This window comes from Mytilus edulis, chromosome 5 (genome assembly GCF_963676685.1).
Source record: "Mytilus edulis chromosome 5, xbMytEdul2.2, whole genome shotgun sequence".
Lineage (NCBI taxonomy): Eukaryota > Metazoa > Mollusca > Bivalvia > Mytilida > Mytilidae > Mytilus > Mytilus edulis.
In genome coordinates, this window is record NC_092348.1 from 64,379,434 (window position 1) to 64,407,312 (window position 27,879).

A 27,879-nucleotide genomic window follows, 5' to 3' on the forward strand; every position below is an offset into this window, starting at 1 on the left:
CACAAAAGGAAGGTTGGGATTGATTTAGGGAGTTGAGGTCCCAACAGTTTAGGAATAAGGGGCCCAAATGGTCCAAAATTGAACTTTGTTTGATTTCATCAAAAATTGAATAATTGGGGTTCTTTGATATGCCGAATCTAACTGTGTATGTAGATACTTAATTTTTGGTCCTGTTTTCAAATTGGTCTACATTAAGGTCCAAAGGGTCCAAAATTAAACTTAGTTTGATTTTAACAAAAATTGAATCCCTGGGGTTCTTTGATATGCTGAATCTAAAAATGTACTTAGATTTTTGATTATTGGCCCAGTTTTCAAGTTGGTCCAAATCGGGGTCCAAAATTAAACTTTGTTTGATTTCATCAAAAATTGAATAATTGGGGTTCTTTGATATGCCAAATCTTACTGTGTATGTAGATTCTTAATTTTTAGTCCCGTTTTCAAATTGGTCTACATTAAAAGTCCAAAGGGTCCCAAACTAAACTAAGTTTGATTTTAACAAAAATTGAATTCTTGGGCTTTTTTGATATGCTGAATCTAAACATGTACTTAGATTTTTGATTATGGGCCCAGTTTTCAAGTTGGTTCAAATCAGGATCCAAAATTATTATACTAAGTATTGTGCAATAGCAAGAAATTTTCAATTGCACAGTATTCAGCAATAGCTAGAAATCTTCAATTGCACAGTATTGTGCAATAGCAATAAATTTTCAATTGCACAGTATTGCGCAATAGCAAGAAATCTTCAATTGCACAGTATTGTGCAATAGCAAATATTTTCAATTGCACAGTATTGCGCAATAGCAAGAAATATCTAATTGCACAATAGTGTGCAATAGCAAGAAATTTTTAATTGATTGGAGTTATCTTTCTTTGTCCAGAATAGTAGTTGAATCAACTTAAATCATTGTTTTATACAATATACAATGTATATTCACTTTTACTACCAACTGATAAATTAAAACAATCTTTACCATTCAGTGATAACAAGCACCTTTTGTTACATTTTAATATTTTATGATGTATTTAAATGAGTAGTTATTGTTGCAAACTCCATTAGAAATTTGAATTGAGATCAGTTTTGGAAAAAGGGAAAGGGGGATGTGAAAAAAAATGGTGGTGGTTTTTTTTTGGGGGGGGGGGGGGGTTAAATTTTTCTCATTTCAGATTTCATAAATAAAAAGGAAATTTCTTCAAACATTTTTTTGAGAGGATTAATATTCAACAGCATAGTGAATTGCTCAAAGGCAAAAAAAGTATTTTAAGTTCATTAGACCACATTCAGTCTGTGTCCGAAACCTATACTGTGTCAACTATTTAATCACAATCCAAATTTAGAGCTGAATCCAGCTTGTATGTTGTGTCCATACTTGCCCCAACCGTTCAGGGTTCAACCTCTGCGGTCGTATAAAGCTGCACCCTGCGGAGCATCTGGTTAAATGATTTGTTTATTTCAAATGATACATGTATAGTCAAGTCATTATATGTACCATTTAATTAAGATTAATCATCATCCTCTGCAGAAATGAATCTTTTATATTCCCAACTGCGTATACATGTATTGCATACATACATAGTATTAAATGTTGGTTGTAACTAGCCTCTTTTAAAAGTATTGGCAAACATATTTCGCGGAGCGGAGCAAGGCAAATATTTTTTTGAAGGGTTTTGGAGCCACTGAAGACTCAAGAAGCTATAGAACAAATGATGCAAAATCATGCTTTCTGGGTGTTCTAAAGACCCTTTTCATAATCTGATAATACAAGTTTTGTTTTAATAATTTTTAGACAATATTTTGGTCTCAAAGCAAAATGTATAAATTCAGTGTAAGACTTAAGTTTCTAGGGACAACATCAAAAGACCAATGTGCATGATAAAGCAAAAATGGAATTCACATAACTAAGTCTGTGGCTGCTGTTGTTTTTTTTTTTAACTCATGATTAAGTTCATAACAAAATTACTAGATTACAAAAGGAATGCAACACTAACAGAATACTGAAAGGCAATCAATGAACAAAAGACAATTAAATAAGAAACATTGATCCCGAAAAATCAGGACTACGTTTGAGGGAAAACAGAACTCGCTTCTTGCAAGGCACTTGCCTTGAACATAATTGATATGGAGACGTGTTTGGTTTTGAAATTTCCTGCATGAGGCATTTGCCTCAATGTAGTTACGGCCTTGTTAAAATAAAAGTGAGGCAAGGTTTCCTGAGACAATATACCTCAAGTTAAATGAAACCAATTTTCAGACATTTCAAGTATATTCAAATAATATTAATACTTTTTTTACTAGAAAAATTGGGAAGTGTCTCCCAATTTTTTTTGGGGGAAAAGATGAATTCATGAAGAATCTGGTGCCATCTCATACTTTCGATTAGACCTGCTGAGTTATTTATTTTCAATACATTGCAAGTCAGGTAATTTATTTTCAAACTACTACAGAACAAACCATTTATTTTTGTGATTATCAAGGCTGAGTTATTTATTTTCAAAATCCTCGCTGTCATCGTCGTCGTCATCAGTCATCATCATTGTCATAGTCGTCATCATTATCGTCATCATCGCCGTTATCATAATCATCGTCGTTATCGTCTCATCATCAATGGGGGGGGGGGGGGGGGGGGGGGGTCGCATCATTGTCATCATGGCATCGTCGACATCACGTGAGAGCCGTGGTGTATTGGTAAGCGCATCGGACTACTAACACAAAGGTTCCTGACGATTCCCTTTCCGGGATGAAAATTTCAGGGATTGACTGAATTCGGCTCTCCCTTGACACCATTTGCGAGTATGGTCTTGAGGAAACGATGATAGTCCGTTGGAATGGCTGACCAGTGTTAAGAGACCTCTTAAGAGAGGGCCATTATTATCATATCTCTTGCACGTAAAAGACACCCTTGTAGATTTCGAAAAAGAGCAAGTTAATGCCGCTACAAGGCAGCACTGGCACCCGCAAACGCTGGAAAGGGATTAATATAAGTTGCAATTTCCCAATCCACTATAAATAAATATGTTTAAGCTAAACTAAACTATCGTATTCATCCGTATCATCGTCGTTATCGTCATCATCATAATCGTTGTCGTCATCATCGTTGTCGTTGGCATCGTCAGTATCATCGTTTTCGTCATCATTATCGTAATCATCATTTTCATCATTATTATCGTCGTCGTCATGATCATCATAATCAAGGGTCATCGTCACAGTCATCGTCAGCATCGTTATTATCATTGACGTCGTGGACATCATCATCTTTGTCGTCCGCTGCCACGTAAAAGACACCCTTGTAGATTTCGAAAAAGAGCAAGCTAATGCCGCTACAAGGCAGCACTGGCACCCGCAAACGCTGGAAAGGGATTAATATAAGTTGCAATTTCCCAATCCACTATAAATAAATATGTTTAAGCTAAACTAAACTATCGTATTGATCCGTATCATCGTCGTTATCGTCATCATCATTATCGTTGTCGTCATCATCGTTGTCGTTGTCATCGTCGTTGTCATCGTTATCGTCATCATTATCGTAATCATCATTTTCATCATTATTATCGTCGTCGTCATGATCATCATAATCAAGGGTCATCGCCAGCGTCACAGTCATCGTCAGCATCGTTATTATCATTGACGTCGTGGACATCATCATCTTTGTCGTCCGCTGCCACCCATTACCTACACCATCAACATCATTATCTTCCATCCATCATGAATGGAATGCTTTTAAGGTGTGAATATTGGTCTGAGAGGGTTCACTTGACTTTAACCTCATTTTATGGATCAATGATCAAGGTTACGTAAGTCATTATTCCCCTTTCTCAGATACAATAAACAATTGGTCATCTATGCTTGGTGAATTGAATGGTGTACTTTCCGTCCAGGGTAATCTGACCTTAGCCTCATTTTCATAGCTCCTTGGTCAACATCAAGTTTTTTGTAATGATGTATTTTTATACGCCCTTTTACGGTATTATGGTATTCGTCCGTCGTCAACATGTCTGACAATAACTAAAAAAACGCTTTATTGAATTTGCATGTAACTTTGGTGAATTGTTTATATCTATTGACGTGAGCTTCCTTTTTTTTATATATATATTTTAGATTTAACGTTTCTGAGTTGTGGGGTTTTAATCATTAAAAAGGGGGGGATTCTCCAGTTTTGGCAAATAACTCAAAAATGCTTTCAGCAGTTTTGATGAAACTTTAAAGAATTGTTTATATCTATTGAGGTAAGCTCCCTTTCCATTTTTATAAATTTTAGATTTTACGTTTCCGAGTTATTAGGTTTTATTCACTAAAAAAGAGGGATTTTCAAGTTTTCGGACAATAACTGAAAAATCCTTTCAGCAGTTTTCATGAAGCTTTGGTGAATCTATTGAGGTATCCTCCCTTTTGATTTTTTAAAATTTTAGATTTTAAGTTTCAGAGTAATGGGATTTAAAGGGGCGATTTTCCAGTTTTCTAACAATATCGTTAAAGTGCTTTGAACAATTTTCATGAAACTTTGGTGACTGCTTTACATCGATTAAGATAACCTCCATTTAGTTTTTCATAAATTTTTAAAATGACATTGAGAAGTTAATGAACTTTATTCTTTAAAAACGCGACGGGCGTATCATGCGCTCATGGCGCAGCTGTCAGATAGTGTAAGCAGTAGGTCAACTATATGTGGTCTACCAGTATGGAATTATTAGAGGGTGCATATATAATATCTATCTTGCAAGGTTCATATGTACTTTACTTTACTTTCGTGAATGCTGAACTTGTTCAGTGTTTATGTGATATCAGTAGTAAAATATTTATTTAAAAAAAATGAAGATTTGGTATGATTGTCCATAAGAAAACCCTCCACTAGAGACAAAAATGCCGTAGTAGAAGTTAACAACTATAGGCCACCGATCAGCCTTCAAAAATTGCAACCAGAAGCCATGAAAGGTCGAGAAATGCCAAACTTCAAACAATGGAAACGCGAAAAATTATCTCCTGATTTGTGTCAAAAATATAGAACAAGAAATATGATATACACACAACCACCAATAAATTACAGGTTTCCTAGCTGACGTGGGAAGGCACATTCAGAATGTTCATTTTGTAGCCAAATTCAAAAATTAGATTTGCACCAGTAACACTTAGAGAGTTTTAAATAGATATGTGTTTTAATAAAATAGACAATGATTATGTGATTTTCTATAGAAGAGGAACGAAAGATACCAGAGGGAGAGTCGAACTCATAGATAGAAAATAAACTGACAACGCCATGGCCAAAAATAAAAATACGAACAGACAAATAATAGTGTGATGAATTTGCAAACTTACCTGGTTCTTGCTTATTTTATAATCCGATTGTAAAGTCCAACAGAAAGAAATATCATTCATTCCCTTCATTTATTTACACATTGTTTTACTTTCACTTTCGATTTGTTTACATTTTACTGGGTGAGTAGTAATTGTTTTGGGGTCAGGAATTGACCTATAAATCCGGAATTCCCACGATCATGATCAGTTGTTACAAAGTATATAACCGTCACAATAGTGCTTTGTTATATCATATATGCTTAGGTGTTGTAAAACGTTTTAGTGATAAAGTCGTTTTTGGAATAGTCTATTGTATGGACGAGTCTACAATTTACTATATATACCAAGGTTTTCACAGTTCACATTGTTCTGGGTTTAGAATTCAAGCCGAGCAGTTGGATACAAGAGAAGAAGAAAGGTGAGATTAATCTATAGTTCTGAATAAGAATTATAAGCAGTGGTCCTGAATAAGGAGCCAATTGATTAATTCAGTAATTGCTGCTGAAGAAGCAGTGGCTTCAGAAAGAAGCATTGGCGGTATACAAAATAAAGTATTTCCAGTGGCCCTGAGTAAGGAGCCAAGTGATTAAATAAGTATAGCTGCTGAAGAAGCAGTGGCTGCAGAGAGAAGCATTGAATAAGAGCAAAGAAGTGACCAAACAGTCCAACACACGCACTGGCCCAAATAAAGTAGATATAAAGCAGTGGCTACAAGTAAAGCACTGGCTCAGTATATTAATAATACGTTGCTTTTAGAAAGCATTGGCTAATCAAAAGTATATCAAGATATTCACTATCATCCTTGGCATTTATCGTCTATTACCCAAAGACTTCTTAATTTGGAAGCCCAGCATTAATATAAAGAAAATCCGAATACTCAGTTGATAAAATAACGCTACCAATTCTTGAGCCTTGACTGTATCCAGAGAAACGACTCTGGTACGAAACCCAGAGTAACGCAGTTGCGTACCCCCGGTACGTGACAATAGTACAGAAGACACAACATAGAAAACTAAAGACTAAGCAACAAGAACCCCACCAAAAACATTATTACTGCGTATCACCAAAAGTAGGTCACATTGACTTATCTACAGCTAAATATCAGACACTTAATCGCATTCATTTAACTTGTAAAGAAGATAGAGGTAACTTACTAGTTAATGCCTCCAACTTTCATATTTAATGTATAGGACTAGTTCAGGTACCATGCAGATACTATAAAATGACTTAAAAGAGGTGTCACAGATTTCGTAGTAAAGTGGGTCAACGTGACCGTGTGTCATATTGTTCATCCATAGGTCATTGAAATTGTCCAAGTCCCTTAAGAAAACTAAGAGTGGCGAATAACATTACAATAAAGATAAAAGTGGGCAAAACAGATTTACACCAAATGCATGTATTTGACGAAAGTGGACATTGGGACTGGCTTTAGTCGAACTATTTTTATTAGAATATTTATATGCATAGAGTTGGTTGATTTGGTGATGTCATCGGCGTATTTGAACAGAGGGTGTCACTAGTGGAACTACTAACCTTTCCGCGGACTACCTAGTAAAGTTCACTTCCGTTTTATTGTGAAGTAAGTATTGTTGTGTAGTGTTGTGTGGACATTTTTATGTCCCATTTATGGGCATTATGTTTTCTGGTCTGTGCGTCCGTCCGTCTGTCCCGCTTCATGTTAAAGTTTTTGGTCGAGGTAGTTTTTCATGAAGTTGAAGTCCAATCAACTTGAAACTTAGTACACATGTTACCTATGATATGATCTTTCTAATTTTAATGCTAAATTAGAGATTTTCCCCAATTTTCACGGTCCATTGAACACAGAAAATGGTAGTGCGGATTTTTTTTTTTTATCTTTTCGTCATGTTTTTTTTTTTGATCAAGTGTTTATTTTCGACCAATTGTAAAATTGAGAATGGTCCTTGGTTGCTCCATTTATATTTTCTCCCTCTTTTAACAAGAGTAGGTTACTCTGACCGGCAGCTTTTTACCTGTACTGCATTTGAACAAATTTGACATCTGGTTGATTTTGTCATATATAATTACCCTCAATATCAAAAGGAATCTGTTGATTATGGTCAGCTTTTATTTAAACCAAGACTGATAAATTTTTTTTTTGCAAATGATACAACTATCCACTATAGATCGTAAAACTGAACATCTATAAGAGGTCTGGAGGTCAAGATATGTATAGAACACTGTTACAGAGAATAAAGCTCAAAATAAATAAAGAAAATGGACTAAAAAGTTACAAATTAAAAAAAGGAAGAGCCCCATCAAGATCCCGTGTAGGCATTTTAAACAAAAATCCATAACAAAAATGAAGTCAACCTTCCAAATTTTTCCTCATGATTTTTTTCCTACCAGTTTTATCAGTAATAATAAGCGTGAAATATATGTCAGGTTTACATGTTACAAATCCAGCTTAGCGTGACCATCTGGTACAACTTTTAACTTGTTATTAAAAATTGAAAAGAACTTATGTGACGTAAATGTACCGTGACATGATAAATTCTCGTGAAAAGCTAAAAAATATTACTAGTAACTGATTGTGTTTATTTTCTTCATCTTGCAAAAAGGCAATTTGTAGTGCATATATATATTATATATTTAAGAATGGCAAAACATTACAAGGGTTGTAATACCGGTTGCTGGCTCTGCCGATGGACCTTTCAGAAGATTCAAAGATAAACTGTATTTACATGCACAATTATTTCCAACATTTTGTGGTTTATTTTTTTAAATCAATGCCAGTTCAATGCCAGTTTGAATACGTCCAAGTCATTTTGCAAGTGTTTAATTTTGAAGTGCGCATTGTTTAGTTCATATATGCAGATGTTTCAAATTCTCAATATTTCGTAAAAAAAAGAACATAATTATTAAAAAAAAATGAATACGAGGTCATTTTTAACAAAATAAAAATTTCATGTGAAGTCATTTCATTTTAAATTTTAATAATTTGTTATCTGATGTCATATATGCTACGCATTTTACGTTTTTCGTACACTAACAGTATTACTCCTAATAGATATCAAAAATTTTCAATAACTTTCTGACCCTAATAAATAGCCTCTCGAAACTCAACAGATACTAGTAAAAAGGGGAGTTTTTCTCAAGATTTTCGAATATCCTTTCATCAATGTCTGCGCAGATAAGGAATAATTGTTATGGATTTGTTTATTGAAATTTTCACTATGCCGGTTATAGAATGAAATTCAAAACTGTGTGGCTGTGGCCATTGATTGACACATAAAATTCATCCATTGACTGGGACAATTTAGTGAACGTTTGTATGTAGCAACTACTGCTCACTATGTACTTTTTAAAGACACCTAAACTATGGGGTCACCAAAGGTTCTCAACACCTTAATAAAGTAATTCGAAAAACTAATCAGAAATAACAAGATGTTTTGATTTATATCAATTATATAAATCAAAACATAAAAGTTATTCCTGATTAATTTTTTGAATTATTTTATAATTAAAGGCGTTAAGAAACCTTTGGTGACCCCACAGTTTAAATGTCTATCGTAGGTACGTCGTGAACAGTGGTCGTTACAGACAAACGTTCACGTAAATTGTCCCAGTCAATGGATGAATTTAATGTGTCAATCAATGGCCACAGCCACACTGTTTTGAATTTCATTCTATGCGATTTACAGGAACTAGTTTGAAATCTGAAGTATAATAAAATAAAAGATAAAAAGTTGAAATTTGGAAGAAACTAGTAGAAGATGGCAAAGGTCTTCGGATTTGAGAAGAAGTTTACTGATACAACAAATAAAGACTCTTTTTGAAATAATTGGTTGGCCCTTAAAAGGGCCTTTGGTTTTGTCGTTAATCTGTTGATTCGGGTCTACTTCTTGGACTTCTTTGGAGACTTCCTGGCGGCCTTCTTTTTGGGTGATTTCTTTACTCTCTTCTTTGTAGGTTTCTTGGCGGCCTTCTTTTTGGGTGATTTCGGCTTTTTTGATGTTTTTGCCTTGGACTTCGATGACTTTTTAACTGCAGTCTTCTTTCTGGGTGACTTTTTAGCCTTGGCGTTGTTTGACTTGTTTTTGGGTTTCTTTGCTTTCTTCTTTGGTGACTTTGCTTTCTTTGCCCTTTTCTTGGGTGAAGCAGGTGCTTTACCAACACGGAAGCTACCAGTTGCACCAGATGCACCAGCGGATGACTTTGGTCTGACTAAAACACCCGATTTCAATCCCTTTGCAAAGGCTAGTTTCATGGCAGTTCCAAGACGAGCTGCACTAACCCCTTTGTTGTTGGCCAGGATGTACTTTCTGATGGCTTGGACAGATGATCCCTTCTTATTCTTCATGGCTTGGATGGAAGCAACAATCAAGGATAAAGTTGTTGGCTTCTTCACTCCACCTTTTGCTCTTGGCTTTCTTGGGGTCTTTCTGGCCTTCTTTGCTGGACTTCTCTTTGGAGAATTGCTCCTGCTCCTAGACCTGGATCGTGAACGTTTTCTTGGGCTGCTTGGCATCTTTGTTACTTTCGCTGACTACTTGATAAAACAAGAATGATAAAATTTCTGCAGGTGCTTCGTTTAAGTTAATAACGCGGACGTGATAGAGAGCACCAGGAAAACTGACGCGGAAAATACATGGAAACATGGCCGACTAGAGAATATGTGCTTCCTAGTTACTTTTAAATAGTAAAAATTCTAGTGTTTACCACAGGATCCTGAATTTAAGGACGTATAAACCATTGGTAGGATCAAAACTTGTATTCCAAAACAAAGAATGAAAAGTTTAAACGCCTTTCGTCTTAAAAAACAAAGGTTGAACTTAAGATTGTTGGTAAACAAAATGAATGTTCGATGAAAGTCGTGCTCAAACTGCAGTAAATCCGACACTTGAAGGTAGGAAAATGTTTTTTTGATATTTAATAGATTTCCAAGATGCATTTCATTTGCATTGCGTCAGTATCTTAATGAATATATAACGGCATTTTACTATTAGACTCTTTCAAATCTGAGGTTACAAGATCATTCAAAATGTCCGCCATGATGCCTTCAGAAACCGGCATAAAGGAAATCAAGAACAAAAGGAGGTTCTCCGTCAAATAAAAAAAGTGCATCTTGGCTTGAAACAAAAGAGGCCAACACATCCAGTTTTAAAATAAAAATAGGCCATAAACTGGCCTTTTCTATATGTATGTGTGCGACAACAGGCCTGCGGCTGCACTTCAGAAGAGACCAAAATCATACTGTACTTTGTCTTTGATGGTAGCTATCTTTATGATATACTTCAGAAGAGACCAAAATCATACTGTACTTTGTCTTTGATGGTAGCTATCTTTATGATATTTTTTTACAGTTTGCATACCATATATAATCTGTAGGCTAGCTCTATGGTCCTCGAACTGTCAAAAAAATATCATTAGGACCTTAGTCTGGCTTAGAGCTACGGTATCTTTATGATATTTTTTTACAGTTTGCATACCATATATAATCTGTAGGCTAGCTCTATGGTCCTCGAACTGTCAAAAAAATATCATTAGGACATTAGAGCTACGGTTCTGCAAATACTTTAGTAACAAAGATGAAAAATAAAATCGAAGGCTATGTGTCCCCAACAGTTAAAGATTCATTGAAGTCTATTAAAAGACCAAAAGGGCCAAGAGAGAAATTCACCGAAGAAAATGATAAATAAAAAACTATTAATAAAGTAGCCCTTAATCAGGGGTGCTACAAATTTAAACCAAAGGTCTTTTACAGACACTGGATTAAGAATTATTTTATTTGTATAAACAACGACTTTGATGTTGTTGTAAACATGGAACAGTTACTGAATCTCAAAGACATGTATGCCCCCACATATGAAATCAACTCAAATATGATATATATATATTTGCCTTATTTTCCATCCAAGCCAATGTAATACCTATATATACATTTTTTTTGTAAGAATGTTTGTCTTGGACAACTTTATAATCTTATAATATGACAAAATGCCGAAACGTATGTTATCACCAAATACCCCAGTAGCAAAGAAGACCAAGTATCCAGCCAAATTCTATTCTGCCTGGTGCAAGTCAGCACTTCATGCAAAGCTGACTTTGTTTACCATAATGACTTGACCAAAAATATGAATACAGCTACCCACCAGAAAGCCATCTCCTTCTGCTACTAGCATGTTCTGAGACAGTTGACAATGTAGTTTATTTCAATATTTGCTTAATAATATATGGCAGTTGTACTTTTCACCAACTGTATGTATGATGGCTGACAACTTTATCTTGAGGCTATAAACAATGAATAAACTATATGAAAACACTTATCTTGGGCTGTCATCTTGCCCCCTCCCCCCGTATACAAATTAAATGGTAGCTCCGAGGCTTCCTCTAAAGAAATGCAATTTTTGTCTAGTTTTTGTTCAAATGAATTTTTGAAATAATCTTTTTCTGCAAGATTCGGAACTAAATATTTAGATGTATGTCAAAATCAACAGAAATATTATATTTTGAGAATCAGACTACGTTTACAAATTGTGGCTGACTTGGAAGGAGAGTTGTCTCATTCAGTGGCACTCATATACCACATTTTTTTCTCCAGTTATGGCATTTGAAGCAAACATCATGATCTTGTAAGCATTTCTTAACCACAACACTTAACTGTGTGTTCAATGACATCTCAGAATCAGGCTTTGTTTCATAATAAAAACATAAAAATATAACAAAAATGACATTAAGAACTGAATAACAAAAGCACAATACGGTACCCCGATTTTTTTTTATAGGCTATATAAATGTATGTACATTTTATTACTTTTACATGAATAATGTCAATAATATCAGAAAGTAATGATCGTGTGATCAGTAATGGATGTTCAATGATTTATTTTTAACCATTACTCACCGTCTTTAAAACTTAAATAATGTGTGGTTTCTGAACCGGGTCTGAAACTGTTTTACAATTAGTAGACTAATGTCAGGTGTGGTTGATACTATAGTGAGATGACAAGAATTAAGTTTTGGAAAAGCAGGGAAATATTCACTATACAAGCATAAATGATAAAAGAAAAACATAAAATAATTCAAAAGGTCAAAGACATAATGTCAATTATACGGCAATAAAACGGCGGGAAAATCAAGGGTAGATAATAACTGAACAGGTGTCACTGTAAAATGACGTAGCGTTTGCCACATTGGCACTATTTTTCTTCCGGTGTTTGTATACTGTTACATCCGGAATATATAATTATAATTTACATGGACAGAAAGTAAATATTCATTTTTTTAATTCCACATATATCTTATTTATGCATGTACAATATGTACTAACATGACAATTTATTACCAAAACCATCAATGACATACCGATCTACTTTATTTACGCGGAGTTTGTTCTTCGGTCAACAGCCATATTGATAGATTTAGATGACAAGATACCTTTTTTCCTTGACAATTTCCGGTCTGAAAGACTGATTCTTTCTAGATTGGGATATTTACCAAGCAGTCCGTATACTTGATAGATAAACAAATACCAGTACAGACAGATACTTAACTAACTGTCATAATGATGCGGTAATTAGATTTCTACCTGTTGATTAATTATTTTTGACCCTCCTACCTAGCGCAACCGGTCGGTGAACTTAATTATAACCTTTTCATGAAATGTTCCATCCATTTATTAAGCCCACCCATAATTTTGCTTACATTGATATAGTTGAGTGATAATGGTCCTAGCGACAGTTATGACTGTCTTGGGTGTTGAAATTATTCCATTGGCATTGTCTCCTTCAAATTATTTTGTCTTTGGGTTGCTCGCAGGACGTTCTCCAATAAAAATCACAGAAGTCCTTGTAGACAGTACTTCTCAACTCGCATACATTTCAAATTTTTATTGGCGAAATTACAAATTATGTCATTTCCTGACTCCTGAGCAACCCTTTGAAGTTTGAATTCTAAACGGAAGCAGGACAAATCGCTCCACTGGCAAATCGCTCCACACCTAATCCCTCTTCTTTTTCACCAACTCGCCCCGCTTTAAAAAAAAACCCGCCCCAAACTGATTTACCAAATCGCCCCACTTTTTAAAAAATCGCCCCACATGTGAAATGGTTTAAATCATGTTTAATATTACTCTTGCCAACTAGCCCCACTTAATGGAAAACGGTAATATAAGTGGGGCGATTTGCAAGTGGGGCGATTTGTCATGGATTCTTCTAAACATTAAAACCTTTCACTGCCTTGCAATTAGCAATTGTTAAAGAAATAGAGTATCGCTTTGTTCCACTTGGCTACATAGCCTACAATGTATGTGATCTGATCAGTCAAATTTGTGAAATGATTGTCTTAATTTGAGTGAATCTGTTTCTCAGAATTTTAAATTAAAAATTAAAATGATACACAAAATAAGTATTTGAACTATTTCTGAGTCAATGATCACTTTTTTTTTACATGAATGGAGGCAGACTGCTTCCATTTACTTTTAGTACAAGTAGATTTGTTCTTAAAATACTTTTGTCTTATATACAACATTTGCAACTGAGAAAGATAAAAAATGTTTTCAAACTTTCATTTTCTAGATTATAGCTTATTGATTAAATCTGACTGTCAACTTTATGCAGTAATGTGATCTAGGTATGGGAAATTTCTCACCATCAATGACTTCTTCAAGGTTCTCACTAAAGAGAGGTCATGGATATAAAAATAAGAAGATGTGGTATGATTGTAAACAAGACAACCATCCACTTAAGTTCTAACGAAGTGCATGTAAGCAATAAAGGCAACCTCAGTCTTCAATAATGAGAAAAACCCATGCCGTATGGTCAGTTTCAAAAGGCCTAGACATGAATAAATTCAATTGAGAAAACAATCAGCCTAATTTATAACAAAACAATTAATGAAATGCATCAGGGTTCTCGTTTAGATGCGCGTCCTGGACGCATGGAAATCGAGCTGGACGAGTCATTTTAAAAACCTGTGAGTCCCTGGGAGGCGTCCTGATTGTATCTCCTGAGTCCCCAAAACAAAAAAATAAGTTGTATTTAGTCATATTTAATTATATTATCACACAAAAAGTTACATACATCCTGGACTCATCAAAATATATTGGGACTCACCATTTCTAAAAGTGATGAGTCCCAGGGACTCACCATGAAAAATTTCTAATGAGAACCCTGATGCATATATGATAAACATGAACCAACAACCACTGAACTACAGGTTCCTTACTTGGGACAGGCACATACAGGATATCTTAACTCATCATTTTTAAAACAGATGAGTCCAAAGATGCATCAAGATTGAAAAATGTTGTATCTACTGAGCACACATATCACTTTATAGCAAAGTTTAAAAACAATCTAAATTTTATGTGATTACCTGTACTTTGTGCCTGAAATGATAAATTTTATAGCAATACAATATTTTCAAACTGTTGGACTCGCCATGGCTTAAGACTGCAAGTCCTTGAACTCCCCTTAAACATTATTTCTAAGTTCTGTACACTAAACTTTGCAGTTTTGATTCAGATGAAAATATTTTTTCTATTGAATTATAATAGAGATAAACAGATAAGTGCTGGCTCTGAACATGTTTTTTCTCTTGGAAATTATAACAATTCATACATCTTTTAAATTCTGTAGGAAATGTGAGAATCTGTTTTAAATGTGAAATATTAAAGATATTGACAAGGATTCTTGCATAAATAAAAAAAAATGCAGTCCTTTAATTACAAATACAAATATTTAATGCATGGTAAATTGGTAAAGGTGTATTATTAAGTGTTTTATATGTTTGCCTCTGTGACTTTTAGGTAACCTGCTAGTATGATTCTTGCATGAGTTTGTTAGTAAACCTGTTGCAGTCCATTGAAAGAAAATCATTCCTGCAAAATGTCAACCATCATCAGGTATTAAAGGAATTCTGTGTGCTGTGTTTATCTTTCTCTTTTTTGTCAGAAGAATATTCAAACTATGTCTGTACACTTTAAGATAGGTTGAAAGGCATTTTATTGATCAGACTGACATTTTACCACAACATAACAAGCTTGCACCAATTTGATACAGAAAAAGGGACTAATTTGAATCTTACGGCCATAAACATGTTAAAAAGAAAATGAATATACTGATTACCAAAGCAAAATTTCTATAATCAATTATAACAATATTATTGATTATAATTTCTGCAGCTATTGCTGGTATTAGTATTGCACTATTCAATTTTCATGAATGCTATTTAAGCTTCTATTTAGCTTATATAATTGACATATAATCATGCATTTATAATCATGTTAAACAGAAGAAACAATCTTTAAGAGCTGCTTGGACCTTTTATACTTTGTGGCTTGTTTTTGCTAAAGGAATGAAATATTTTACCAATTTTGTTTTTTTTGTAATAAAAAAAATGTGCTCAGAAAAAAATATAGATTGTACATGTTTAAATACATGCAATAATTACTTTTATTAAAGACAGACTTAAGTCACAACTGGCACTTTGTATGATTGGTCCCTAACAACTATTTATGGTGTTGGTGTAAATATTTTCTGTAACTTGCTAATGCTAACTATAATTTTACACATTTTAACACCAATGATAATTCATATATTTGTCTACCTTCACACAATTCAACATGCTATTTTGATAAGAAGTGACAGAGAATGTTAGGTCTTTTGATAAATGCAAATCTAAAAAATTGTGAAAAAAGAAATAAGAGTAATCATTTACTAGTAAGATTTAATAGATAGATATAAGATGTGGTATGAGTGCCAATGATACAATTCTCCATCCAACTTACAACTTCAAAAGGTAAAAAGTAAACCATTATAGGTCAAAGTACAGCCTTCATCATGAAGCCAACCTTCACAATATATATTTATATATATATATATAGATTAAATAATACATGTATCAAAAAAATGAAAATGAGCACTTGAGGGAAAGAAAATGAAAAAGAAACGAAAAAAAAAGAGCATTAGATGTATTAATTTGTATTGAAATGATAGTTAAACTAGTAACAACACACATTGTTTAGAAATTAAGATTTATTTGATGTCCTTAAGGTTTTGATTTTATCAAAACTGCAAGCGATTGATTGTTGGGTGCTTATTCAATGAAAAAAAGTATTGATTAATATTAGAAGATTCAGTTCATACATGTACAACTCACAATTGTAAAAACAAAAATAAAAGAATTTATAAGATTCAGCAAACAATTTTCAAAAGCTTACCTATTGTTAAATGATAGTAAAATGATTGCAATGTTGATATATAAATTGCAGCGATTGTTTATGATCTCTTATAAATACAAAGTCTAATGTAACTTTGCTGATTTTTACAGGTCACTGACTACCCCTACGCCCAAGCGGCTAAGGGACCTGATCAGAGAGATCAGGTCAGCCAGAACAGCTGCTGACGAGAGAGCAGTAGTACAGAAAGAATGTGCTGCAATAAGGGATTCCTTCAGAGACCCAGACAATACATATAGATGTAGGAATGTTGCCAAACTGCTTTATATACACATGTTGGGATATCCAGCACATTTTGGACAGGTATAAGCAATTGATACTCAAGTTCCTATGTACTCCCCTCAGTAGCCCAGTGGAAGTATTGAGCATGTGGATGCCCTTGTTTTCACTTTGTTTGTCTTTTTTTGTGAGCGCAAAAACTAAAACGTTGAATACTCTTCTCTGAAAATACATGATTAAATGTTTTTAATTTTAAGAGATGGACGAAAATAATGCATAGATAAAGCGTGAGGGGTGCATGCTCTAGTTGCATATGTAATGCTGGAGCTTCACTGTTATTTTTCTTGTGCTGATTTCATCATTTATTTTGACATCTTAAGTAAACATGGTAAAATAAGGTTGTAAAATTTATTCATCATTATGCTTTCCTTTAAATTTTAGTTTAATAAAAGCATATTTGTATTAAATATGTGTTAATTTTACTCTTTATTTTCAGCTTGAATGTTTGAAAATTGTGGCATCCCAGAAATTTACAGATAAAAGAATTGGTTACCTTGGTGCTATGCTGTTGCTAGATGAAAAACAGGAAGTTCATCTTTTAGTTACTAATTCACTTAAGAAGTAGGTGATACTCTGTCTGCATTAAGTTCAAAATGTTCAAAAAATTAACTATACAATGAAAATATAAAGCTTTTTAGCTGACCGTTCCAAAGGAACTGTGAGCTTTAGCCATCACTTGGCGTCAGTTGTCGTCCGTAGTCGTCCGTCTGGTGTAAACTATTTCAAACATCTTCTCTGAAACTACTGAACCAATTCCAACCAAACTTACGCTGAATGATCCTTAGGATATCTAAAATAAAGTTTGTGTATTATTTTCTGTTTCGTAAAAAAAACATGGCCGCCATGGCTGAAAATAGAACATAGGGGTAAAATGCAGTTTTTGGCTCATATCTCAAAAACCAAAGCAGTTAGAGCAAACCTGACAGGGCTTAATGTGTTTATAAGGTAACATTCTATCAGCCCTGAAATTTTCAGATGAATCTAATAACCCATTGTTGGGTTGCTGCCACTAAACTGGTAATTTTAAGAAAATTTTGCAGTTTTTGGTTATTATCTTGAATAGTTTTAATGATAAAGATAAGCTGTAAACAGCAAATATGTTCAGCAAAGTAAGATCTACAAATAAGTTCATATAACCAAAATTGTCAAGTGACCCCTTATTAAGAGTTATTGCCCTTTAAGGACAATTTTACACAATTTGATTATCATGTTTTCTAACTCTTATTAATATACATTAAATGAAAAAAACAAACTAAGATGAAATGTGAGCGATTCAGGGTCTTGAGAGCCTCTTGTTATATTTCTTATGAAAGAAAAGATTTTCAGTTTCAACAAAGATTGCATGTGTCATATAGTCACATTTAATAGGTATAGGAAGATGTGGTATGAGTGCCAATGAGACAACTCTCCATCCAAATAACAATTTATAAAAGTAAACAATTATAGGTCAAGGTACAGCCTTATAATAGACGGCTTTCCAGTTTAAGCATTTCTGTCAAAAACTTTGGTTTAAGTGAACATGATTCATGTGTTTAGGGGGCATCGTCACTTTCTTCCCATGTTGAGCTAATGGTTAAAAAAATATGATGCTATTTTGCACGAATTTTAATCGCAAATTAAATCTTAAAATTGACAATTAGCACTACTGTCAATATGGAATTGTGATTAAGTACCTACTGAACAAACATTATGTCTAGTTCGTCCTGCATAATGTCAACCACAAAGGCACTTGATGAACTTCAATAGTGCATGGATAAAGAGAGACCCTTCTTTTTAGTAAAAGACGTCTTAATGGGGCACATATTTGAAATTTTTCAGTGAAGAACATGACTGGAAAGTGGTCTATTGAGATATCAATTTCAATTTCTAACATGTTTAGGGTTTGTTTCCAGCATTTCAGTTTTCTTGAAGATTCTATGATAACTAAATCTCCCAAAATGAGCAGAAATGTATATTTTCTGCATTATTATGGTAGACAATCTAAAAATCAGTAGCAAAAATTATTTCACTGTTTGATAAGACATGAAAGAAATATGATCGATTTTTTTTCAGTGATTTGGGTCATCAGACTCAGTATATTCAAAGTTTAGCCCTTTGTACTCTTGGATCCATATGTTCTACTGAAATGAGCAGAGATTTAGCAGGAGAAATAGAGAAAATGATAAAGTCATCAAACGCTTATATCAAGAAAAAGGTAAATACAATTAACACTATCTTAGTCATTAAACAGGTTGATCAACACTTCACATTGATCAACAGTCTTCACGCTGAGTGGCAGCCCAGGCAGACCCGGCTTGTAAAATTGCTCTCGGGCCTGTAAAAATCACATCTACAGGCCAACAGAATGTAACTAAAAAATTTCAAAAATTGTGCTCTGGGCCTGTAGATTTAACAGTTCATCGTGAAGACTGGAGCAAGGATTGTAGAGATTGAAAATTTTAATGGAGAGTCAGAAAAGATAAAAATAAGCTATAAAAAATGTGTATCTTAGTCTGCTGGGCCTTGCTAATCTTTTTCCTACAATCTATGTTTTAAAATGTTATACATGTAAGATTATGAAAAAATAATTTAAATTGTATAAATGTATTATAGGCCATCCTCTGTGCCTTCTGCATCATCAGAAAAGTACCAGATTTGCTGGAGATGTTTATACCATCTACAAGGACGTTACTTAATGAAAAGAATCATGGTAAATATGCATAGAACAATTTGAAAGAAAACAAATTTGTGTATAACAATATATGCCCAAAAAAAATTAAATCTCTTTTTCCACACAAATGCATATACATGTGTATAAATTTCTTTTGGTCTTTTGTTTGTGACCAATATAATGAATATGGATAAAAATCAAAGAAAAGTTCATATCTTAAGATAATAAGTCTGATGACCCTTTGAAGGTAATACAAAAAGGTTTTATCAAGAAATTTTACTTGAATATGATGTATTTATAATTATCTCTGTAATTAAGATTATTCACTTGAAAAGTTTACCTTTATTGAAGAAAACAAATACTTTCAGCACTTTTTCTTTTTTTTTGTCTCACCTGTGCCGTTTGTAGTGTTTGCAATGTCCACAAATTGTTAATATTTGTGAAAAGGTAAAACTTACAAGACATACATTGTATCTTTGTGTTAACAGTTTATTATCTAGGGAAATATGTGTTTAGTCAGTATCCACATCTAACAATGTTACCATTTCTTTTCCAGGAGTGTTATTGACAGCAGTATGTTTAATAACAGAGATGTGTGAGAAAAGTCCAGATGCGCTGACACATTTTAGAAAGGTATTTTGTCTATATTTTGTAAATAGTCATTAGACTTTTAAAAGTTTTAATCACTTTTTCAACTACATTCTTTAAAGAATATTTGTATGCTATTGATACGGTAAATAAGTAGCCACTGCCTTTAACTCTATTGACTGCCCTGTGGTAAGAGTTTAGAAATAAGAGCACATTGCCATGAAAATAGAGAGAAGGTACCAAGGAGGCAATAAAAAATCATAAGTTTTCAGACAACACCATGGCATAATGAAAAAAAATATAATGTAGTCCACAAAACACTACACAGAAAACTATAAACAAGAGAAGATTAATGATGGCTGCTTTAATGGTTGAGGGATACATCTTTCTTGGAATTTTTCAGAACAAAATGTAAACACTATCATGACTATTCATCTAAAAACAACAGGTACTAAACAAATAATATTATTTAACAATAAATTTTAAAAATCTGTATCTATTGTAGGTTGTTCCACAGCTTGTTAGAATACTTAAGAATCTAATTATGGCAGGATATTCACCTGAACATGATGTTTCTGGTGTTAGTGATCCTTTCTTACAGGTAAGTAAAATTTATTAAAGGGAAATTGTTTGTTTGAAAATAATTGGTGAAAATATATTATCCTTGTTTTCAAAATTTCAACATACTTTATATAATTGTATCAATAAACCAATTTTTTGAGACGTTTCAGCCATTGGCCTTCTTCAGTTCTTTCTTTTTCCTCTCAACTACATGGCTGACATTACATTTGTATTTCCTTTTCAATCATTGAAAAGATGTGATAGATAAATGTCCTTGGAAACGTCATGACTTCACAATACTTAACTTTCATTCATACAAAAGTATTATGACGTCATGTTATTGTGACGTCATGACATTACCAAGGACATTTATCTATAACACCTTTTCAATGATTGAAAAGGAAATACAAATGTAATGTCAGCCATGTAGTTGAGAGGAAAAATAAAGAACTGAAGAAAGCCAATGGTCGAAACGTCGCAAAAAATTGATGAAAATATATTAACCTGGCATATAGCCTTATCTGCTATACGTCTACAATAAAACTATCTGACTTTACATCACAAAACCTTAACCCAAAAATATTCTGAGGACCACTAAAAAGCAATCAAAAAGGTACTTCACATTACCAAAACATCATACATGTATATATATATTATATAGTATCCAGAAGGCATATAGCCTTGTAATGGTAAAGTTCAAGGGACATGCACTAAGAGTTTGGACAATATTTACATGTATATTAAGTTTATCTTGGTATGTTTTGACATTAGAACCAAACGCAAATAGATTCTGCCTTGTTATTTGGGCTTTGAAAAAAAATCTATACAATAATAACTTGAGAAGAAGAAATATATATTATCAAGATTTGCTCTGATTGCAGTATTGGGAAAGAATGAAATCCCAATTCATAGTATTTCCTTTCAATGCTAAATATAATGCAATGTTAGAAATCTTTACCATTCATTGTTCACAAGCACTTTGATTTTATATAGTTGTCTGTTATTTCTTTTAGGTTAAGATTTTAAGATTATTACGGAGATTAGGAAAGAATGACACTGAAGCTAGTGAAACAATGAATGATATATTAGCACAGGTATGTTTGAATAGTAAAACAGATACGTAGTTTTTATGGAAACACCTTGAAAACACTAAAACCTTACAAGAATGTATATACATTAACTTGATCTTGCTTAACAGTTATTTGGGTTTCATAGACAATAACCTTTTGATCCACTATATTTGTACCGATTTCTAAAATTTATCATTTTGGGACATCCTATAAAGTCTAATAATCTTGTGTTTATCAGCACTGTGAATGTGAATACGTGATAGAATACAATATAGAGGATGTCTTTTGTTTCATAAGGCATTCTGAATTAAACCACACACAAAACATAAACATAAGGAGAAACATAATTCTTCCATATTCAAGAAACAAAGCCAAACAAGTATTACATGTACATTTGTAACCTGATTGATTTGGTCAGGTTATTTATACTTTGAATGTTTGTATTTGATAATACCGGGAAATATTTCTTTTTTTATACCCCCGCGGTAGCAGAACGCATCATTAAGTTTTAAGCTTGTCCGTATGTACGTCCCATAATTGATTTCCATTCGCTAACTTAAGTTTGCTTCAACCACGTGGTGTCACTTTTATTGTTTTAGAGTTATGCCCCTTTACTTAAAAAATGCCTAGTTTTAGATGTATGTATTCTTCTTACAAAGAATTGACAGAAATTGTATAACAACATATGAAAATTAATTACTTACATTCACAGGTGGCCACAAATACTGACACAAGTAAAAATGTTGGTCATGCCATTTTATATGAGATTGTTCTGACTATTATGGGTATTAAGTCTGAAGCTGGTCTTCGGGTAAGTAAACTATGGTTTGAAAAGGTTTAATAGAAGGAATATTCAATAGATTCAAAAGAAATTGTACCACAACAAAATCACGAGGGCCTATAGTATTAAATATGTATGTAGCTGGCCATTAAAAAAACCTCACATTTTGGTATAAAGAAAGAAAAGAAAGAGTTTTTTGTGTTGTTTGCTGCTGAATTTACTTTTCATCAGGGATGTCTTTTATGATAGATATTTTATGATAAATAAAGTGTAAAAGATCAAAATCAGAAACACAGAAATTTAAGTGGATGCCAGCATTTGAATGGTGTAATATTGGAAGTTTCTAAAATTGTGTAGGAAGAAATGAATGCTAAACTTTTTTAGTAATTAGCAAGAATTTCAAATCATTTTACTAGACTTAAATTTAAAACCTAAAAAAATGTGGGAGTTACTGGGCAAATTATTTTAATGCATATAACCCAGGAAAAGATGTATAGAAGTTGAAAGGTTGAGACTGATGCATCTCATTGTATATATGAATATAATCTTGAATCCATTTTCAACTGTGTTAATATATTCACTTCATGTATTGCTAGTAAATTTTCTTTTCTGAAAATCTAAATATATATTTTTATAAGTGACAAGGTTAAAGGACAAATATTGATAGAAAATTCATATTTATATTTTATACTGAAATTAATCTGTTCCAAATTAATAAAAATAATTTATTTTTACAGGTGTTAGCTGTTAATATTTTAGGAAGATTTTTGTTGAATAATGATAAGAATATTAGGTAAGATTATGTATAAGAATAACAGGAAATACTCACACAATTTACTTGCAATTGGTCCATTATATATGCCAGAAATTTGTAAATTTAAGTATAAATTTAGTTTCTTTCAAAATTAAAAAAATATATCATCACAATAAAGAATCAATAATCATATGGCCAAACATGAAAAAATAGCTTCAACAGTGCACAATAGTTTACTTTCAAATTATACTTTCAGATGTAAAAATGTGCCTATCTATAGAAAGTAAAACAACTAAATATTTAACACAAAATGCTTATACTGTAGATTCATTACTATTTGTTTAGATACCAATTTTCATGGATTTCGTGGGTACAGGATAAGCATAAAATTAAGTTTTAACAAATGACAAATTTTCTGTAGGCTTGTTTGAAGACTTTGGCAAAACCACCAAATTAAGTATCCATGAGCATGTAAGTTTTTCCTTCAGACACAAAAATTGAAACCCACAAAAGTATTTGAATCCACAGTTATTCCATATGTAATTATATTGGCTTGTTTGTTTCAGATATGTAGCATTGAACACCTTACTGAAAGTGGTACAAGCAGATTACAATGCAGTCCAGAGACATAGAACAACAATTGTTGATTGTCTCAAGGATCCAGATGTTTCAATTAAAAAGTAAAGTATTTTCACATTTCATACAATCAATTGAACAAATGCAAAGTCTTCTGTTGAAAGAATCTCTAGTAGATCACATGAAAAGGAAGGGGTGTTATAATGTCAAATGATAAAATGAAAGACCAGTGTAACAAGAAATCTTAAGAGGTTGTTGATTTTATTTATTGACAAACCTGTTTTGGTTCATGAGGAACATTTGTACAGATTCATCATTAATACAAATTAATATTCCATGAAATTTAAATTAAAACTTGCTTGGGTATTGGGCATGTTTATCATTTTTTTGCTTTGAAGGTCAGTTTTGGGATGTGAATTTTTAGATTTCAAAACTTAATTTCGAAGCTATGTACCTTCAAAAAGTATAAATATATATTTCAATATTGAATACAAATTTGTTAAACATTATGATAATTAAACCAATATAATAATACTTTATTTGCGAAACAATTTTGGTCATAACAAATACATAAGACAAAACTTGACAAAACAAACATAAGAAAAACTAGACAATAATAGTATACATTTTAAAAACATTTATTGGTCTCCTTTTCTCAGTACTAATGACTCTTTATCACTGTAAATTCAGAAATTATTGTGAGGTTTTTATTATTGCGAAAAATGCGATAGAGTTGTAAATGCAATAATTTAAACTCGCATTTTGAAATATTTTATAAGAATTGAACAGGATTTTTCTCAAAATCGTAAAAATTAGAATCACATTTAAGTCCTAAATCACAAAATCGCAATAATAAATGCACGCAATAATTTCTGAATTTACAGCAAAAGAAACAAGTTTTTTATATCATTTGGATTTGGTATAATCAAATACACAAAAAAATAAGTAACATGTATTAAAATTGACATATTTTTGTATAGAATAATTTAGAAAGATTTCTCTAATTTTTATTAATTTTACAGTTAAAGAAAAAATGAAATTCTAAGATATTACGTATTTTACATTTTCCTTATATATGTATATAACAGTACATATCTTTTTTACAGGAGAGCTGTTGAACTTTCGTTTGCCCTTATAAACACAAGCAATGTTAGAGGAATGATGAAAGAATTGTTACATTTCTTAGAGACATGTGAACCAGAATTTAAACCGGATATCTGTTCAAAGATTGTTATGGCGGCTGAAAAGTAAGTGCCCTAACAATTATTAATAAATCACAAGGAAATGAGGTTTATAATAAGCTCATTTACTAAACTTTTGATTTATAGGTTGATGTTATTTTTATGCAAGTTTTTCATTTTAGCTTTACACTTGAGAATGTTTGAAAAGATTTGTGTGTAAATATGGAAAATGTATTCTTATGAATTGTATCATTAACATTTTACCTTCCCTACACTAAAAACATGACTATATTTTCTGAAATATTAGTATTTATAAATCACTCCAGAAATAAATACCTGTGAAGGGTCTGAACTTTATTTTATATTTGTAACAGGGTACAGGGGGACGTTATTCAATCAGTTCAATACATAAAGCAAATTATGTTTGAAGTACCCCATAATAAGTTTGGAGCTATAACCCAAAGTTGTTTTATTTTTTTCAGTCATTCCCCTACAAAGAGATGGCATATAGATACTGTGATGAAAGTTCTTGTAACAGTAAGTCAATATAACCTTAATAATTTCGTTTAACGGAATTAATTCTCCTTTAAAATATAACTACAGAACTTTTTTCTTTTACTGCTGTGACTTGAGTTAGAACATTAGGGTTCAGGATAAACTGATTTAACAAATTGCACTTCGGAAATTATATGTTCTCACAAATAGATATAATTGTGATATAATTGAAGAAACAAATAAGGCATTATTGTAAAGAATTGTAAAGAACAGAAAATTAAGATCATTTATAACATTTTATCATATACTTAGTACAAAATACAGCAATTTTGTATATCTAATAAAGGGTCTTTTTTCCAGTCTGTATCGCATACCTGGCGTGACGTCATAATTTGAATGACGTCAAATTTTGACCTATGACGTCCAGTTGATGTATTTGCTGGCATGAAAGGGGAAAAAAAGTTCAAACTAACAAAAATTTTAAAATAAAATTGATATTTTCCAAAAAATTAGTACCCAGTAACTTTACGAGCGATTTTTATCTATATAATAAAAAACAAAATAAAATGGAATTATCTGAAGTTTTATTGTTTATTTGGTCTTATTTTTTGTGAAGTCTGTTTTCATTACCTAATGGGTTAAACACAAATGGAAATTTTTACGAATTTATTTGATTAGAAAAGATAGCAAACTTTTCAATAAATATTTTTCTTGGTGTTCACCTCGTCAGAAGTTAGAATGAACCAGATCATGAATAATAGCATCGCCAAATAAACTAGAAAACTTTAAACATTTCTACACATCGTACAATATTTATTTTTTAAATATTAATTTTTGTTGAAATAATAGGACAGTGTCGTTTGTTGGTGCATTTTAAGACATTGTCTTAAACTTATATTGAGACAATTTAAAAACAAAAGATATCCCATGAATCTGATTCTATTAAAATATATGATAAACAGAATAATACATGGCGAAATCTGTATCACATGCCGTATCACCCTCGACCAATATCATCCCTTGGGCCTAAAGGCCCTCGGGCTGATATTGATATCTCGGGATGATACAGCATATGATACAGATTTTGCCATGTATTATTCTCTATGTATTTGAAAAAGTATTTTACTATAACATTTATAAAAAGACAAAACATTAAAGTTATTCAAATGCTAAATAGTTTTTTATTTTTGTAGGCAGGTAATTATGTGAGAGATGATACGGTTTCAATAACCATCCAGTTAGCCGCAGAAATGAAGGAACTCCATCCATATATAGTGCAACAACTTTTTAAAAACTTTAAAGATCACTTAGATGAACAATCCTTAATTCAAGTGTCAGTCTGGTGTATAGGTGAATATGGAGAACATCTGTTGACAGGAGAATGTGGAGAGGATGAACCAGTGCAGGTAAGTTTATAGGTCAAGTTCAAGATCAAATTTAAAGTTGTAGAAGATTTGCATAAAAATATAGGCAAAAAATATTTACTTTTGTCCTCCAGGTAGAGAAAAATAAGGTATGAAAATATTTTTTTTAAAAATATTTTACATTGACAATACAGGAGTTTGTTTTTGGACTTTATCAGTTCTCAACCGGACTTTATCCAAGCTTAATAAAAAATGTCTATAAATTAGACAGAACTATTTTAATTTTGTCAGGGCAAGTATTAACAAAAGATTATGTTTAAAACTAAATATCTTGCAAGTGCAGTGATGATGGCTTTTCTATTTCCTTTGTTTGGATCTTTCAAATGAATTATTATATACATGTATACTACACCTGTTTTTGATTGACTTAACCCTTTCGCCGATGAGTCCTGGTTTACCAGGATTCACGCTTCAGACAGCTGAAGATGAGTCCCGTTTTCCCGGGATCCAATCGGAATACCTCTTTTATATTTCCCGCTCAAAACAGTGCAAACATGAGTTATCTTTCTTTGATGAATACCCGGATGAAAGTGTAAACATGGCACTTCCGTTTGTTGAAAAGTGTGTCAAAATCAGAGGAAATTTACGGAATTTTCGAGAATTTGAAATGAGGGAACATTTTTTTTCAAAGAATATGGAAGAATTGAAGCCAAACTAGTATACTTTTTTACATAAAATGTCGTTTTATGTACAAAACACTTGGAATGGACATCGTTCAGTGTGAGGAATTTGTACAGCCTCATAAAATTTTTCAAAATTTTGCCGTTTTGGGTTTAAATGATATGATTTGGGGTCAAAGAGCAGAATTTTGAGAATTTCACCTAGATAATGCCGAAAATTTGAAAATTTGAATATTTTATGAAGAAAAAATTATCAAAACATGAACAAAACTGTGAACATGGTGTTAGTGAATGAAATAAATGCACAAATAACTGCTAACAAGTTTTTATTGACATTTATTATGAAGATCTCCCACTTGAGTAATAGTAGCCAGGGAAGCCATCGTCTCAGAGTAGCTTCTGTCTGGGCAGCA

General features: G+C 32.5%; 2 protein-coding genes across 5 annotated transcripts in view; one reads left to right on the top strand and one right to left on the bottom strand.

Annotated features, from left to right (window-relative positions):
* Window positions 1-9,089: 9,089 nt before the first annotated feature.
* Window positions 9,090-9,808, bottom strand: LOC139524212 (sperm-specific protein PHI-2B-like). The gene has a single exon (XM_071318872.1). It carries the CDS (start codon window positions 9,774-9,776, stop codon window positions 9,144-9,146), a length of 633 nt encoding a protein of 210 aa, XP_071174973.1. The 5' UTR covers window positions 9,777-9,808; the 3' UTR covers window positions 9,090-9,143.
* A 68-nt stretch (window positions 9,809-9,876) lies between these two features.
* Window positions 9,877-27,879, top strand: part of LOC139524211 (AP-1 complex subunit gamma-1-like) — a 29,754-nt gene continuing 11,751 nt past the window's right edge. Inside the window, exons 1-15 of one of the 4 annotated variants that reach the window (XM_071318869.1) lie at window positions 9,877-10,154; window positions 15,057-15,152; window positions 16,580-16,790; window positions 17,203-17,327; window positions 18,819-18,960; window positions 19,359-19,455; window positions 19,973-20,049; window positions 20,510-20,605; window positions 21,579-21,659; window positions 22,348-22,446; window positions 23,154-23,209; window positions 23,737-23,850; window positions 24,853-24,993; window positions 25,410-25,464; window positions 26,616-26,828. In XM_071318869.1, the coding sequence (XP_071174970.1) occupies window positions 15,136-15,152; window positions 16,580-16,790; window positions 17,203-17,327; window positions 18,819-18,960; window positions 19,359-19,455; window positions 19,973-20,049; window positions 20,510-20,605; window positions 21,579-21,659; window positions 22,348-22,446; window positions 23,154-23,209; window positions 23,737-23,850; window positions 24,853-24,993; window positions 25,410-25,464; window positions 26,616-26,828 (1,524 nt within the window). In that variant the 5' untranslated portion in view covers window positions 9,877-10,154; window positions 15,057-15,135. Of the gene's footprint in view, window positions 10,155-12,153; window positions 12,517-12,621; window positions 12,821-15,056; window positions 15,153-16,579; window positions 16,791-17,202; window positions 17,328-18,818; window positions 18,961-19,358; window positions 19,456-19,972; window positions 20,050-20,509; window positions 20,606-21,578; window positions 21,660-22,347; window positions 22,447-23,153; window positions 23,210-23,736; window positions 23,851-24,852; window positions 24,994-25,409; window positions 25,465-26,615; window positions 26,829-27,879 lie in introns of those variants that run through there. The other 3 variants (XM_071318868.1, XM_071318867.1, XM_071318871.1) reach the window with 3 other exon arrangements.

Coding starts and splice junctions, on each gene's coding strand:
- LOC139524212 (XM_071318872.1), bottom strand. CDS start 9,776: ATGCCAAGCAGCCCAAGAAAACGTTCACGATCCAGGTCTAGGAGCAGG.